Source organism: Leucopleurus acutus, assembly GCF_964270905.1.
Source record: "Leucopleurus acutus genome assembly, chromosome: 5".
In the NCBI taxonomy this organism is placed as follows: domain Eukaryota; kingdom Metazoa; phylum Chordata; class Mammalia; order Artiodactyla; family Delphinidae; genus Leucopleurus; species Leucopleurus acutus.
In genome coordinates, this window is record NC_139147.1 from 121,576,359 (window position 1) to 121,592,355 (window position 15,997).

Genomic DNA, 15,997 nt, shown 5'->3' on the forward strand with positions numbered 1-15,997 from the left:
TAAGAGGGATAGAGTCAGTAATTGAATCATCATAGTTTCAATTATAAAAATTTCAATTATAAAAATCATAGTTTAATTATACTTAAGAATTGAATCATTTCTCCCTCATCTTTTTTTGAGGACCTATGAATACTTTCAATCTTTTGGTCTCTATCCCTTATATGTGTACATAATTAGTCCTCAGTATATTTAATATATCCCCTTAGGATCCAGAAATTTGATAGGAAGTTTATATGAAATTAGCCATATTTTTAAAAGCAGTATTTTTGTTTGTTTGTTCGGCTAGAGCTCCAGAACTGTTTAGTTATATAGCCAAAAATAGCCAAGAGGATGTGTTCTATGAAGACGACATTTGGCCTGGAGAAAATGAGAATGGGTAAGCAAAAGTTATGAGATTTATTGCCGCATAGTTCAACTTAGTGGTTCTACTGAAGGGTAGTAGTTAGTTTATCAAGAATTTATATTACTCTTGGGGGGAGGGTTTTGTATTGTTTTGTTCTTGCTTTAAGATCTTAATATAATTTTTTATTTCATTTAATCAGTAAAGTACTTTTAAACTAATTTTTGTGTTTCATTATAATTACTGAGAAATAACATGTCCATGTTTATATTGGATTCATAATTAGCCCCAGTTAAGTGGTGTGATTGATTATATATTTGATACCTTTTATAATTCATAGCCCTCAGAAAGTTCATATCAGGCCTTTTATATAAACCCTCAGAAAGTTTCAATTAATGTGAAAAAATTACTGTTTTTAATATAGTGCTGAGAAAGTTCAAGAAATTATTACTTGGCTGAAGGGACATCCTGTCAGTACTTTGTCTCGTTCTTCTTGTGATTTACAAATTCTGGATGCAGCTATTGTTGAGAAAATTGAAGAAGAAGTTGAAAAGTGCAAGGTACTAATTTTCAATAACGAAGATTACTGATGAGATTTGAAGTTAAATGAACTATATGTTATCCTACAAATAATTTATTTGTATTTCAATCAGATAAAACATATACTTAGTGATTCTAAATTATGTCAGAATATTCTTTAATTTAAAAAAATATTCCAGCCTTTTCCAGTGTCCATTAAGTTTGTCTAAATAAATATAAATGCCCATCTTTTTTCTTTTGGCCGCACCCTGTGGCATGTGGGATCGTAGTTCCCCGACCAGGGATCGAACCCATGCCCCTTGCATTGGGAGCATGGAGTCTTAACCACTGGAACACCAGGGAAGTCTCTAAAGCCATAGCATTTAAATTTTATGTCCTTGTAGTGTTTCTAATTTTAAGAATTAATATTTTCTGAGTCTAGTCAATTAAAAGTTTGTGATTGAGAAATAAGGTTAATTCCCTATTCTTTCCTATTCTAAGTTCTTTAAAAGATACAGTTCATCTTTTTATAGAACATAAAAATTATATTTATTTCACTTTTATTTCCCACTGATAAACTCGTTCAGTTACTAAGTATTTTTGAAATCCCACTTAAACTATCCTTTTTTTATGTCTTGATTTTAAAAAGCAGTAACCTGTGTAGGCTTAACTGTTTTATCTGTTTTGATTCCCAATCTTGATGCAATAGAAAATGGGTTAATTTGATTCCTTTTTTTAACTTACAATTTTATTTTTCATATATTTGCCTTTTTATTAAAATGATGTTGCTTTCCTAACACAGTGCTCTCTTGTTTGAACTAATAGCAGAGAAAGTTAAGAACTGTTCTCTCACGTCATTTTCCCCCATCCCTCTTTCAGTATTTAAAACCTTAGGCAAGATAGTTAACCTTTCCATGCCTCCATTTCCTGATTGGTAAAATAAGAATAAAATAGTCCTCATATAGTCCTCAAAAGAATTAACTGAGTTAATACATATAAACTCCTAATAATGCTTAGCTATTATTAATGCTTAATAATACTTAGCTATTATTATTTGAATTCTCTTATCACATGCTCAAGAGCTATGAATTCGGTCTGGAAAACCATCACTAGATGACTCTTTAAGAAAAAATGTAAGGCTCAGAGCCAAGAGTTTGATATTTTGAAAGGTTAATGACATTCCGCTGAGGATAGAAAGCCTGCATTTCTTTTTAATTGTCTTTCAATGTAAAGTCTATTTGTCCAGTATGGTTTTTGAAATGAGTTTTCCACTTAACAAAAGTTTATAGCTTTAAGCCCTCAATTTTTATTTGAACCCATTTGGCTGCAGAGCTTTCTAAAATGTTTTACACATTCTCCCCTTACTTTGCAAACTGAAGATACACATACAAAGTTGTAGTCCATTATTTTGATTACAACATTTTTAAAATGTATGTACATATAGATAAGACAGGACTTTTTTATTAAACCTGTTAATGAATCAAGGAGGAGCAGTTACGAGTGACTTTTTTTTTCCCCTTTTCAGTGTTATAATGTTATTAGGGTAATAAAGAAAAGAAGGAGAAAAAACTAAAAAATGAACATAACATTCTGAATATAATTTAAACTTTTCTTTTTAATGCTGGGTCATCATTAAAAGTATTCCTAGTTTTCTTATTGACAGTGGTTCCCAAACTCAGCTAATTATCAAAATTACTGGAGGAGCTTTTTAAAAAACGTGCATTCTGGATTCCACCCTCAGAGCAGTACTTCTTCAACTTTGCAAATGAATCACTGGGGAATCTTGATAAAATACAGATTCTGATTCAGTAGCTCTAGGATGAGCAGCTCTTGATATTCTGCATTTCCACCAAGCTCCCAGGTGATCACACTTTCAGTAGTCATTCCCCAGAACTTCTCATTTTAGTAGCTGTGGGTTGGGGCCTATAGTGAAAATGCCCTAGTCTATTAATTTGCCTAATGAGTCAGGTTTGAATGCCATATTTTCTAATCAATGCTGTAATTATAGTAATAATGCCTAGGGATGTGTTAGATCATATGGGTTGTTTTTTCATATGCAATCCTCCAGGCACAGTTCTTGTGTCTGCTTTTTTAAATTACTTTAAATCTTTTCTCATATTCTTTTTTCTTGCTATTGTCAGTAGGCACCAGTTGTACTCTATCAGTACTTCTAGTCTGCTATGCCCTGGAAACATAGACACCTTGTCAGTAAGACCTTCACTTTTCACCCTATTTAAAATTTCAATCTCTCCCCACACTGCTGATCCCCCTTCTCTGCTTTATATTCCTCTATGCTTTTTATCTTCAAACATGCTAATTTTTTTCCCTTAGTTTGTTTCTTGTATGTCTCCCGCAACTAGAATAGAAGAACAGTTCACTGTTCTATCTCCAGTACCTAAATCAATAAATGGCACATAAATAGAACTCAGTAAATATTTATTGATAGATAGAAATGAAATATCTCTATAATAAAAGAAAATAGACTCTGTTTAAAGGCTGGAGCATTTTACTGTATATAAATACAAGAACTCTATAGTACATGGACTCTGTAGCTTAGGGCTGTTTTGTACCCTTTTGTACTTATGTCCATAAGCTATAGTCTAAAAATAGGTGACTATCATTACAAGTAAACTGCTGCCATTTTTCCTATCAGGTAAGAATTCACTTTTTGAAAATATTTAATGTAAATCATAGTAATGGATTGCAATGGTTATAAAGTATTCTCACTTTTTTTTTTACACAGTATATTTTTCCCTGTTAATTTTTTTAATAGATCTTTATTGGAGTATAATTGCTTCACAATACTATGTTTCTGTTGTACACCAAAGTGAATCAGCCATATGCATACATATGTCCCCATATCCCCTCCCTCTTGAGCCTCCCTCCCATCCTCCCTATTCCACCCCTCTAGGTCATCGCAAAGCACCGAGCTGATCTCCCTGTGCTATGCTGCTGCTTCCCACTATCTAACTATTTTACATTCGGTAGTGTATATATTGTCAATGCTACTCTCACTTCACCCCAGCTTCCCCCTCCCACCCTGTGTCCTCAAGTCCATTCTCTATGTCTACATCTGTATTCCTGCCCTGCAACTAGGTTCATCCGTACCATTTTTTTTTTCTAGATTCCATATATATGTGTTAGCATACGGTATTTGTTTTTCTCTTTCTGACTTACTTCATTCTATTGACAGACTCTGGGTCCATCCACCTCACTACAAATAACTCAATTTTGTTTCTTTTCATGGCTGAGTAATATTCCATTGTATACATGTGTCACATCTTCTTTTCTTTTATAAAGTGAAAGGTGTTTTTTTTAAAATTAATTTATTTTATTTTTGGCTGCATTGGGTCTCTGTTGGGACATGGGCTTTTCTCTAGTTGCAGTGAGCGGGGGCTACTCTTCATTGTGGTGTGCATTGTGGTGCGGTGGCTTCTCTTGCTGCGGAGCACGGGCTCTAGGCACGTGGGAGGCACGTGGGCTCAGTAGTTGTGGCTCGCGGGCTCTAGAGCGCAGGCTCAGTAGTTGTGACGCACGGGCTTAGTTGCTCCGCGGCATGTGAGATCCTCCCAGGCCAGGGCTCGAACCCGTGTCCCCTGCATTGGCAGGCGGATTCTTAACCGCTGTGCCACCAGTGAAACCCACCACATCTTCTTTATCCATTCATCTGTCAGTGGATATTTAGGTTGCTTCCATGTCCTGGCTATTGTAAATAGAGCTGCAATGAACATTTTGGTACATGACTCTTTTTGAATTATGATTTTCTCAGGGTATATGCCCAGTAGTGGGATTCCTGGGTCATATGGTAGTTCTATTTTTAGTTTTTTGGTTTTTATTTTTTTGCAGTACGTGGGCCTCTCACTGTTGTGGCCTCTCCCATTGCGGAGCACAGGCTCCAGATGCACAGGCTCAGCGGCCATGGCTCACAGACCCAGCCACTCCGCGGCATGTGGGATCTTCCCGGACCAGGGCACGAACCCGTGTCCCCTGCATCGGCAGGTGGACTCTCAACCACTGTGCCACCAGGGAAGCCCTCTATTTTTAGTTTTTTAAGGAACATCCATATGGTTCTCCATAGTGATTGTATCAATGTACATTCCCACCAACAGTGCAGGAGGGTACCCTTTTCACCACACCCTTTCCAGCATTTATTGTTTCTACATTTTTTGATAACTGCCATTCTGACTGGTGTGACATGATACCTCATTGTAGTTTTGATTTGCATCTCTCTAATAATTAGTGATGTTGAGCATCTTTTCACGTGGCTCTTGGCCATCTGTATGTCTTCCTTGGTGAAATGTCTGTTTAGGTCTTCTGCCCATTTTTTAATTGGATTGTTTTTTTGTTATTGAGCTCCATGAGCTGTTTGTATATTTTGGACATTAATCCTTTGTCTATTGTTTCATTTGCAAGTATTTTCTCCCATTCTGAGGGTTGTCTTTTTGTCTTGTTTATGGTTTGCTTTGCTGTGCAAAAGCTTTTAAGTTTAATTAAGTCCCATTTACTTATTTTTGTTTTTATTTCCATTACTCTAGGAGGTGGATCAAAAGAGATCTTGCTGTGGTTTATATCGAAGCGTATTTTTCCTATGTTTTCCTCTAAGAGTTTTATATTGTCTGGTCTTACATTTAGGTCTTTAATCCATTTGGAGTTTATTTTTGTGTATGGTGTTAGGGAGTGTTCTAGTCTAGTTCTTTCACATGTAGCTGTGCAGTTTTCCCAGCACCACTTATTGAAGAGGCTATTTTTTCTCCATTGAATGTTTTTGCCTCCTTTGTCATAAATTAGGTGACCATATGTGCATGGGTTTATCTCTGGGCTTTCTATCCTGTACCATTGCTCTATATTTCTGTTTTTGTACCAGTACCATATTGTCTTGATTACTGTACCTTTGTGGTATATAGTTTGAGGTCAGGGAGCCTGATTCCTCCAACTCTGTTTTTCTGTCTCAAGATTGCTTTGGCTGTTGTGTTTCTTTTGTGTTTCCATACGAATTGTAAAATTCTCTGTTCTAATTCTGTGAAGAATGCCATTGGTAGTTTGATAGGGATTGCGTTGAACCTGTAGATAGCTTTGGGTAGTATAGTTATTTTCACAATATTGATTCTTGCAATCGAAGAACATGGTATATTTCTCCATCTATTTATGACATCTTTGATTTCTTTCATCAGTGTTTTATAGTTTTCTGAGTACAACTCTTACACCTCCTTAGGCAGGTTTATTCCTAGGTATTTTATTCTTTTTGTTGTGATGGTAAATGGTATTGTTTCCTTAATTTCTCTTTCTGATTTTTTGTTGTTGGTGTATAGGAATGCTAGAGATTTCTGTGCATTAATTTTGTATCCTGCAACCTTACCAAATTCATTGATTAGTTCTAGTAGTTTTCTGGTGGCATCTTTAGGATTTTCTATGTATAGTGTCATGTCATCTGCAAACAATGACAGTTTGACTTCTTCTTTTCCAATTTGTATTCTTTTTATTTCTTTTTCTTCTCTAATTGTCGTGGCTAGGATTTCCAAAACTGTGTTGAATAAGAGTGGCGAGAGTGGACATCCTTCTTTGTCCCTGATCTTAGTGGAAATGCTTTCAGTTTTTCACCATTGAGCATGATGCTTGCTGTGGGTTTGTCATATATGGCCTTTATTATGTTGAGGTAGGTTCCCTCTATGCCAATTTTCTGGAGAGATTTTATCACGGTGTTGAATTTTGTCAAAAGCTTTTTCTGCATCTGTTGAGATGATCATATGGTTTTTATTCCTTAATTTGTTAATGTGGTGTACCACATTGACTGATTTGCGTATATTGAAGAATCCTTGCATCCCTGGGATAAATCCCACTTGACCATGGTGTATGATCCTTTTAATGTGTTGTTGAATTCTGTTTGCTAGTATTTTGTTCAGGATTTTTGCATCTATGTTCATCAGTGTATTCATCTATAATTTTCTTTTTTTGTGATATCTTTTTCTGGTATTGATATCAGGGTGATGGTGGCTTCGTAGAATGAACTTGGGAGTGTTTCTCCCTCTGCAATTTTTTGGAAGAGTTTGAGAAGGATCAATGTTAGCTCTTCTCTAAATGTTTGATGGAATTTGCCTGTGAAGCCATCTGGTCCTGGACTTTTGTTTGTTGGAAGATTTTTAATTAGGGTTTCAATTTCAGTGCTTGTGATTGGTCTGTTTATATTTTCTAATTCTCCCTGGTTTAGTCTTGGAAAATTGTACCTTTCCAAGAATTTGTCCATTTCTTTGTGGTTGTCCATTTTATTGGCATATAGTTGTTTGTAGTAGTCTCTTATAATCCTTTGTATTTCTGCGGTGTCAGTTTTGATTTCTCCCTTTGCATTTCTAATTTTACTGATTTGTATCCTCTCCCTTTTTTCTTGATGAGTCTGGCTAAGGGTTTATCAATTTTGTTTATCTTCTCAAAGAACGAACTTTTAGTTTTATTGATCTTTGCTATTGTTTTCTGCATTTCTATTTCATTTATTTCTGCTCAGATTTTTATGATTTCTTTCCTTCTACTGACTTTGGGTTTTCTTTATTCTTCTTTCTGTAATTGTTTTCAGTGTAAGTTTAGATTGTTTATTTGAGATTTTTCTTGTTTCTTGAGGTGAGATTGAATTGCTATAAACTTCCCTCTTGGAACTGCTTTTGCTGCATCCCATAGGTTTTGGGTCGTCGTGTTTTCATTGTCATTTGTTTCTATGTATTTTTTTATTTTTTCTTTGATTTCTTTAGTGATCTCTTGGTTATTTAGTAATGCACTGTTTAGCCTCCATGTTATTTGTGTTTTTTACAGTTTTTTTCCTGTAATTGATTTCCAGTCTCATAACATTGTGGTCAGAAAAGATGCTTGATACGATTTCAATTTTCTTAAATTTTCTGGGGCTTGATTTGTGACCCAAGATGTGATCTATCCTGGAGAATGTTCCATGTGCACTTGAGAAGAAAGTGTATTCTGCCACTTTTGGGTGGAATGCTCTATAAATATCAATTAAATCTACCTGGTCTATTGTGTTATTGAAAACTTGTGTTTCCTTATTTATTTTCTGTTTGTATGATCTTTCCATTGGTGTAAGCGGGGTGTTAAAGTCCCCTACTATTGTGTTACTGTCGATTTCTCCTTTTGTGGTTGTTAGCATTTGCCTTATGTATTGAGGTGCTCCTATGTTGGGTGCATAAACATTTTTTTTTTTTACTTTATTTTATTTTTGGCTGCGTTGGGTCTTCGTTGCCGTTAGCGGGCTCACTCTAGTTGCGGCGAGCGAGTGCTACTCTTTGTTGTGGTGCATGGGCTTCTCATTACACTGGTTTCTCTTGCTGTGGAGCACAGGCTCTAGAGTGCAGGCTCAATACTTGTGGTGCACGGGCTTAGTTGCTCCACGGCATGTGGAATCTTCTCAGGCCAGGGCTCTAACCTGTGTCCCCTGCATTGGCAGGCAGATTCTTAACCACTGTGCCATCAGGGACGCCCCATAAACATTTATAATTGTTATATCTTCTTCTTGGATTGATCCTTTGATCATTATGTAGTGTCCCTCCTTATCTCTTGTAACAGTCTTTATTTTAAAGTCTGTTTTATCAGACACAAGTATTGGTACTCCAACTGTCTTTTGATTTCCATTTGCATGGATATCTTTTTCCATCCCTTCACTTTCAGTCTGTATGTGTCCCTAGGTCTGAAGTGGGTCTCTTGTAGACAGCATATATCTGGGTCTTGTTCTGGTATCTATTCAGCCGGTCTGTGTCTTTTGGTTGGGGCATTTAATCCATTTACATTCAAGGTTATTATCAATATGTATGTTCCTATTACCATTTTCTTAATTGTTTTGGGTTTGTTTTTGTGGGTCTTTTTCTTCTCTTGTGTTTTCCGCCTAGAGAAGCTTCTTTAGCATTTGTTGTAAAGCTGGTTTGGTGGTGCTGAATTCTCTTAGCTTTTGTTTGTCTGAAAAGCTTTTGATTTCTCCATTGAATCTGAATGAGATTCTTGCTGGGTAGAGTAATCCTGGTTGTAGGTTTTTCTCTTTCATCACTTTAAGTATATCCTGCCACTCCCGTCTGGCCTGCAGAGTTTTTGCTGAAAAATCAGCTGATAACCTTACGGGGATTCCTTTTTATGTTATTTTTTGTTTTTCCCTTGCTGCTTTTAATACTTTTTCTTTGAATTTAATTTTTGTTACTTTGATTAGTATGTATGTGTCTTGGTGTTTTATTCCTAGGGTTTATCCTGTATGAAATTCTCTTTGCTTCCTGGGCTTGGGTGACTGTTTCCTTTCCCACGTTAGGAAAGTTTTCGACTATAATCTCTTCAAATATTTTCTCAGACCCTTTCTTTTTCTCTTCTTCTTCTGGGACCCCTATAATTTGATTGTTGGTGAATTTAGTGTTGTTCCGGAGGTTTCTGAGATTGTCTTCAATTCTTTTCATTCTTTTTTCTTTATTCTGCTCCTCGGCAGTTATTTCCACCGTTTTGTCTTCCAGCTCACCTGTTTGTTCTTCTGTCTCAGTTATTCTGTTACTGATTCCTTCTAGTGTATTTTTCATTTCAGTTATTGTGTTGTTCATCTCTGTTTGTTTGTTCTTTAGTTCTTCTAGATCTTTGTTAAACGTTTCTTGTATTTTCTCAATCTGTGCCTCCATTCTGGTTCTGAGCTTCTGGATCATCTTTACTATCATTACTCTGAATTCTTTTTCAGCTAAATTGCCTGTTTCCTCTTCATTTATTTGGTCTTGTAGGTTTATACCTTGCTCTTACGTCTGTGACATATGTTTTTGCCGTCTCTCTCTCTCTTTTTTTTTTCTTAATGAGCGGGATTGTGTTCCTGTCTTACTGGTTGTTTGGCCTGAGGCTTCCAACACTGGAGTTTGTAGGCTGTTGGGTAGAGCTGGGTCTTGGTGCTGAGATGAGGAACTCGTGAGACCTCACTCCAATGAATATTCGCTGGGGTCTGAGGTTCTCTGTTAGTCCAGTGGTTCCGTTACAGAACTCCCACCACAGAAGCTTCAGCCCGACCCCTGGCTCGTGAACCAAGATCCCGCAAGCCAAATGGGGTGGCAAAAAAAGAGAGAGAGAGAACAATAACAAAGTAAAAGATAAAATTAGACGAGGAAGCTAACAGATATGTTAGAAAGAATATAAAAATAAAAATATAGATGAATCAACAACTGGAAGGCACAACAGTACAATTTTAAAAAGGAGGCAGAGGGAAAAGAGGGAAAAAAAGGCAGGGATGGAGGCCTTGGCTGTGGAGGGCGGGGCCTAAGCAAGGGCAAGGTTTGGGCGGTGGGTGGGGCCTGTGCTCAGGACCCACAGGGCCGGAAAAGGCCCTCATGGCTGTGTGGGGTGGGGGGTGGGGCTTAGGCTCAAAGGAACAGGAGGGACCCAGGCGTACCCCCCACCCCTGGTCTCAGAGGGCAGGGCCTCACCTGGGAGCCCAGCAGGCTCCCTGAGCCTGATTGGGAAGGGCAAACTCCCTCTGCTCCCCTCCCACTCCTCCTGGAGGGCCCCTCCCGCCTGCCTCGCCTGATCTCCCCAGCCTCCCTCCTGTGCCCCCACAGCCTGGAGGGGGCTTTGGAGAGCAGGGTCCAGCCTGGGAGCTCAGCAGGCTCCCTGTGCCCACATGGGTGGGGCAAACAGCCTCTGCTCCTCTCCCACTACTCCCAGAGGGCCCTTCCTGCCTGCCTATCCTGCTCTCCCCAGCCTCCCTCCTATGCCTCTAGGACCCACATGGCCTGAAGGAGGCATTGGTGGTGGGGGCGGCTACCGGCCTGGGAGCTCAGCAGGCTCCCTGGGCCGAGTGGGCCGGGTGATCGCCCTCTGCTCCTTTCCTGCTCCTCTTGGAGGGCCCCTCCTGCCTGCCTTTCCTGATCTCCCTGGCCTCAGGGGCACCCATCCTGTCAGGCCTCCACTTCTCCTCCCCCCTGAGTTCCCCCACCTTGGGCATCAGGGTCCCCCACCAGCGGCCGGCAGGCACCCTAGTTGTGGGGCGATGCTAACTTGGCATCTTCCCACACAGCCATCTTGACTCCTATTCTCACATTTCTATTAGGTAGAACAGGTAATATTATTTCCATCTTACAGATTGAAGGAAGCTGGTGCTTAAGTGTGAGGTCACAGAATTAACAAGTAGCAAATAGAGGAGAAAACTCTTCTTCCAGCATTTTTAGATAGTCAAAAATTTAAACACCAAAGCCAGTTTCCAAAAGCAAAGACTTTGTATGAATGTTACCTTAATTTTTATAAGTAGCCACAAAACCCAAAGTATTGACATAGATCAATACTTTATACCTGTTTTTCCTTTACTATTAATCTTTATTGACCATTATATACAATTCTTCTTAGGATAAAAAGGCATTTGAATAGGATAGCATTTACATAAAGTTCAGAACTGACAAGTATAATCTTTAGTGTTAGAAATAAGGTTACATTGGGGAGGGGTAGTAACTGGAAGACAATACAAGCGTTCCCTATTTTTAATTTCTTTTTTCAAGGTCTTTTATGTTGTGCTTAGTAGTGTTCTGTTTCTTGAACTGAGTGTGGATATACATACATATGCTCATACTACAAAAATTCATCAGATTTTATACTTATAAGTTTGTATTTTTCTATATGTCTTATATATCAACAAAAAAATTTTACTTTAAAAAATGTAAGAATTTATTTATTCATCCTTGCTTGCATCTAAAGAAATTCACAAATCTTAAAATTACTCATTTCTTTTGGCTTTTTAACATTCAGGCATGTCCATACACTGAAAAATAATTTAAAATTTTAATATTTTAAAAATATTTTCAAATTCTTCTTTCCTCAGCAAAGAAAGAATAATAAGAAGGTTCGAGTGACAGTGAAGCCCCATTTGCTATACAGAGTAAGTTTCCTGTCAGAGAATTCAAAGTTGTTGTTTTTGCTTTGAAAGTATAGAAGGAACAAAATGTTTTCAATACATTAATAGAAAAACTTCTTAAAATTAGAGTTAATAATAATAATTAAATCTTTCTTCTCTTCAGCCTTTAGAACAGCAACATGGAGTCATTCCTGATCGGGATGCAGAGTTTCGTCTCTTTGACCGAGTTGTAAATGTGAGAGAGAACTTTTCCGTTCCAGTTGGCCTTCGGGGCACCATCATAGGAATTAAAGGGGGTAATAACTCAATATTTGACGTGTCTCCAACTGTGTTTATATTGTAGAGTGAAACACAAACTTGTGTGTCTTATATGTAAGCAGTAAGCAACTATAAATCAGGAAAAACACTAAATCCTTTTATGTTTTAGTTAAGTTTTTTCCAGCTTTAGGTTTTCAGAGAAAATTCTTCTTCTCTATCTTGTGTAATCGTCTGGGAAGTGATTAAAACGTGGGGAAGTTGAGGAACTGCTGCTGAAAATTTGGTAGCTTATGTGTAGCACATTAAAATTATCTAAAACCTTAGAATACATACTTGTGTTTTCATGAAACTAAGAGAAACATTTCATTGGGCTTCATCTAAACTTGTTCAGGGCTTTACCTTAATTGTCATTGTAATCTCTTGATATCTGTGGAGAAATAAACAAACATGATGCATCAGCTTATTTGTGGTTAAAAGATTTGCATATTTATTTGAATTTTATGAATACAACTAGATATTGTATGTAAAACAGACCTATCAGTCTGTTGTATAACAATGTGCATATAGTTAACACTACAATACTATACATTTAAAAATGGTTACAATGATAAATTTTATATTATATGTTTTTTACAAAAAAAGAAAAGAAAAATGAGAGTATGGAAAGAAAAGGGAAGAATTAGCTAAGGATCTAAAAATGCCTCAAAGGGATGCCTGGAGTGAGTAGCTTTGCAGCATAGATTCCAAAAAAAGTCAACCCAACATGAAGCAGCAAATCAGGTACCTAGAGGTCAGAGCGCTGGCAGCACTGTCCCTCCATATCCCAGGCACTCAGCCTTGGTCTCACTGCCAGAAAGAAGGAAGAGCAGACAGGCCATGAGCCTAAGAGAGCTGCTTATTTATTGCCAACAGTGTGCCCGGCACTTTTACATTTTACATTTAACCCTCCCAACCACCTGAGAGGGAGATATTATTTCCTCGCCTAAGAGTTTAAGTGACTTGCCCGCATTTACACAAATAAGTGGCAGAGCTGGGATTTGAACTCTGTGCCCTGTTTCTTTTCTAACTTTGAGCAGTGGTTCTCCACATTTGCACATCTTCTTGGGGTCTGCCTCTAAAAAGAGAATTTTCTTCCCTGATTTTTCTTTGAATTTTTTTGGTACATTTCTGGTGCTGAAAATGGAGGTGGGAAGGTTAAGTAGGTTAAGCCCAGGCTAAGTATGGTAAGGGTCAGATGGGTGCAATGAAGCAACTGTTCAGCCTCAGGCATTGGCAGTTCAAATGTTGAGCTTATTGGATTGTACTCTAATTAGATTGTCCTGAAAAAGCCTTAGAACTCTGATAACATAGAGGTTTCCTTTCTTCTGACAACCCCTATCAGTAGTAGTGACCACTTGGAATTTTGTCTTGACAAAAATTTTAAAACTACATCTACTCTGAGTGGAAAAAGCTCTGTCATTGATTAACCATGTCTGCCATGGACATGGAATATAAAGGGAAATATTTGTCTTACTGCCTTCAGCTGATACCTCATCTCCATTGTCATCTCCACTAAAGGGGGTGAACAATCCTCTTGTCAATAATCTTTTGAGTAAGTGGCTTCTCCCTCAGACGGGAAACAGGAACTTAGAAAGTGGACCTTAAGCCTTCAGAGGAGAAACTCCTGCCTCCCATTGAGCCCCACTTTCTTGGGTTTAGATTTTAGGTAAAAGTGTCAGGTGAAAGGTACAGCTAGATGGGGGAGAATGAGTAAGCTCTGCAGGCCTGGTTTCATTTGGGCAATGAGGGACCAAGAATGAGGGAAACATCCCCCAACCCCTAACATAGTATCAGGTATAGTATTAGCATTCTCCCGAGAAACAGAACCAATAGCATGGAAAGGGGTGGGGATAGAGATGGGGAGAGAGAGAGAGAGAGAGAGAGAGTCAATTCTGAAGTTATGTGATAGACTCTATTATTAATTTGGGCTTAGAATTCAAATATTATTATAGTTAATTATTTCACTTTATCTTGGCATTTTAGTAAATTTAGACTTTCCAGTTATATCCCATCATCCTCTCTGCCAAAAATTATTCTTTTCTGTTCCTCCTTAAGTTTATTGCACCACAGTCTTTCTCACGTGTCCCATGTCTCAGTCATGCAATCCATTATCTACCAAGTCATCTCAGCCAGAACTTTGGAGTAGTCTTTGACATCTCTGTTCTTTTTGTCTACACAGGTCACAAACTCCTGCCAGTTCTATCTAGTAGTATATCCGTTCTCTCCATTCTGTTCCTTTCATTACTGCCATGTCTTAAAATCTTCATTTCCGTTGTCTGATTGTAAGACCTTCCAAACCACAAATTCCAAAGTTATCTCTTATTAACTCTCTTTTTATGAATAATTTCCAACATACACCAAAACAGAGAGAAAAATATAATTAATTCTCACAGCATCTAATTTAAAATAGTATTATTTTACTCTGTGAGCTTATTTTCTTTTCATTCACTCTCTGTATTGATAGTTGTAGTGCTTCTTATCCCCCAAAAACTTACATGCTGATTTTTCTTTTATCATATGATTTTTCAGTCTCTCTCTTTTTTAAACAGCTAATAGAGAAGCTGATGTACTATTTGAAGTGTTATTTGATGAAGAATTTCCTGGAGGTTTAACAATAAGGTTTGTATTTCCAGATGATAATTATACTTTGTAAATATGCCCATGTGGCCAATAACTACATTACTTGTTTATTTGTCCACAATTTCAGTTCCTGGTATGTACAAGACATCATACTTGCTACCAGGAGTGTAACAGTGAATAAGACAGACATGGTTTCTACCCTCATGGAGCTTTCATTTTAGTAGGGGGGATACATTGAGTTGGCCAAAAAGTTCGCTCGGGTTTTTGGTAAGATGGTACCAAAAACCCGAACGAACTCTTTGGCCAACCCAATAATTAACTTACTACAATATTAATTTTTTAATTAAAATGTGACAAGTGCTGGGAAGAAGTATTTCAGGTGTCTATAAGAGTATGATCTGTCCTGAGAGTTCTAGAAAGGCTTTCTTTAAGCAGTGACATTTAAAATGGGACATGAAGCATAGGTAACTGGAAGAAGAGTGACAAGTGGTCAGGAAGAAAGAATAGCATATGCAACAGAGGACATTTTCACTCATTTAAAAACTAAAAGAATGCAGGTGTGTCAACTTCAGCAACTGTGTAAGATTAGAGTAAGGGAGAAGAGCAAGGACCACACTACGCAGGAACTGGTAAGCCACTCTCAGGACATGCTAAGGATCTTGGTATCATGGTCTTTATCATTAAAGCAATGTGAAGCCATCAAAATCAGAATTGTGACATGATCAGTTTTGCATTTTTTTTATGGTTAAATAACTTGAGGAATAGAAATGTTCTTTGAATTGAGTGACATTTTAAGTCTTTGTCATTTGTTTTAGTGGAGTTGTGGGTGCTCAAGCTAGATTGGGTTGGTTTGAGGAGTGAATGGCAGGTGTAACAAGGGAGGCAAGAAACTGAGCTGACCTTTGAGAAGTTTGACCATGAAGGGGAGAAAAGATAACTGGGGGTGAGGAGGTTTAAAGGAAGAGGATTGGATTGTTTGTTTTTAATTTAACATGGCAGAGACTTGTTCAAATCTATTTTGGGGAGCATTAATAGAAAGAAAGTTTAAAATTATAGGAAAAAGATCATGTTAGAATGAGAGGTGCCATGGAATATTAGAAAGTGTGGGCTGTTTCACTTAACCTTTGTGTTACCTTAGGTAGGTTAGTTAAAAGCATTCTGACCCTCAATTTCCTCATCTATAATGAAGATGTGCACTTCACTAGGTGATTGTGAGGGTTAAATGAAATCCTTTCCAGTTTTCCTTTCTCCCTTCTAAACACCAACTGGAAGACTGAACTGAAGTTAGCTTAGTTTCTTTTTCTCCTCTGTTTTGATTAGTGGTAATTAAAATAAAAAATTAATTACTCTTATTTAGCCTATTTGCATAAAATCACAATCTTCAGTCCTTACAAGTAGTGATCACATTCAGAATACTA

General features: G+C 37.6%; 1 protein-coding gene across 2 annotated transcripts in view; it reads left to right on the forward strand.

Moving 5' to 3' along the window:
* Positions 1–15,997, forward strand: part of XRN1 (5'-3' exoribonuclease 1) — a 100,926-nt gene that overhangs the window by 56,630 nt on the left and 28,299 nt on the right. For both annotated transcript variants that reach the window (XM_082840277.1, XM_082840278.1), the window contains exons 26-30: positions 287–376; positions 765–900; positions 11,670–11,726; positions 11,866–11,998; positions 14,549–14,618. In XM_082840277.1, the coding sequence (XP_082696403.1) occupies positions 287–376; positions 765–900; positions 11,670–11,726; positions 11,866–11,998; positions 14,549–14,618 (486 nt within the window). The remainder of the gene's footprint in view (positions 1–286; positions 377–764; positions 901–11,669; positions 11,727–11,865; positions 11,999–14,548; positions 14,619–15,997) is intronic.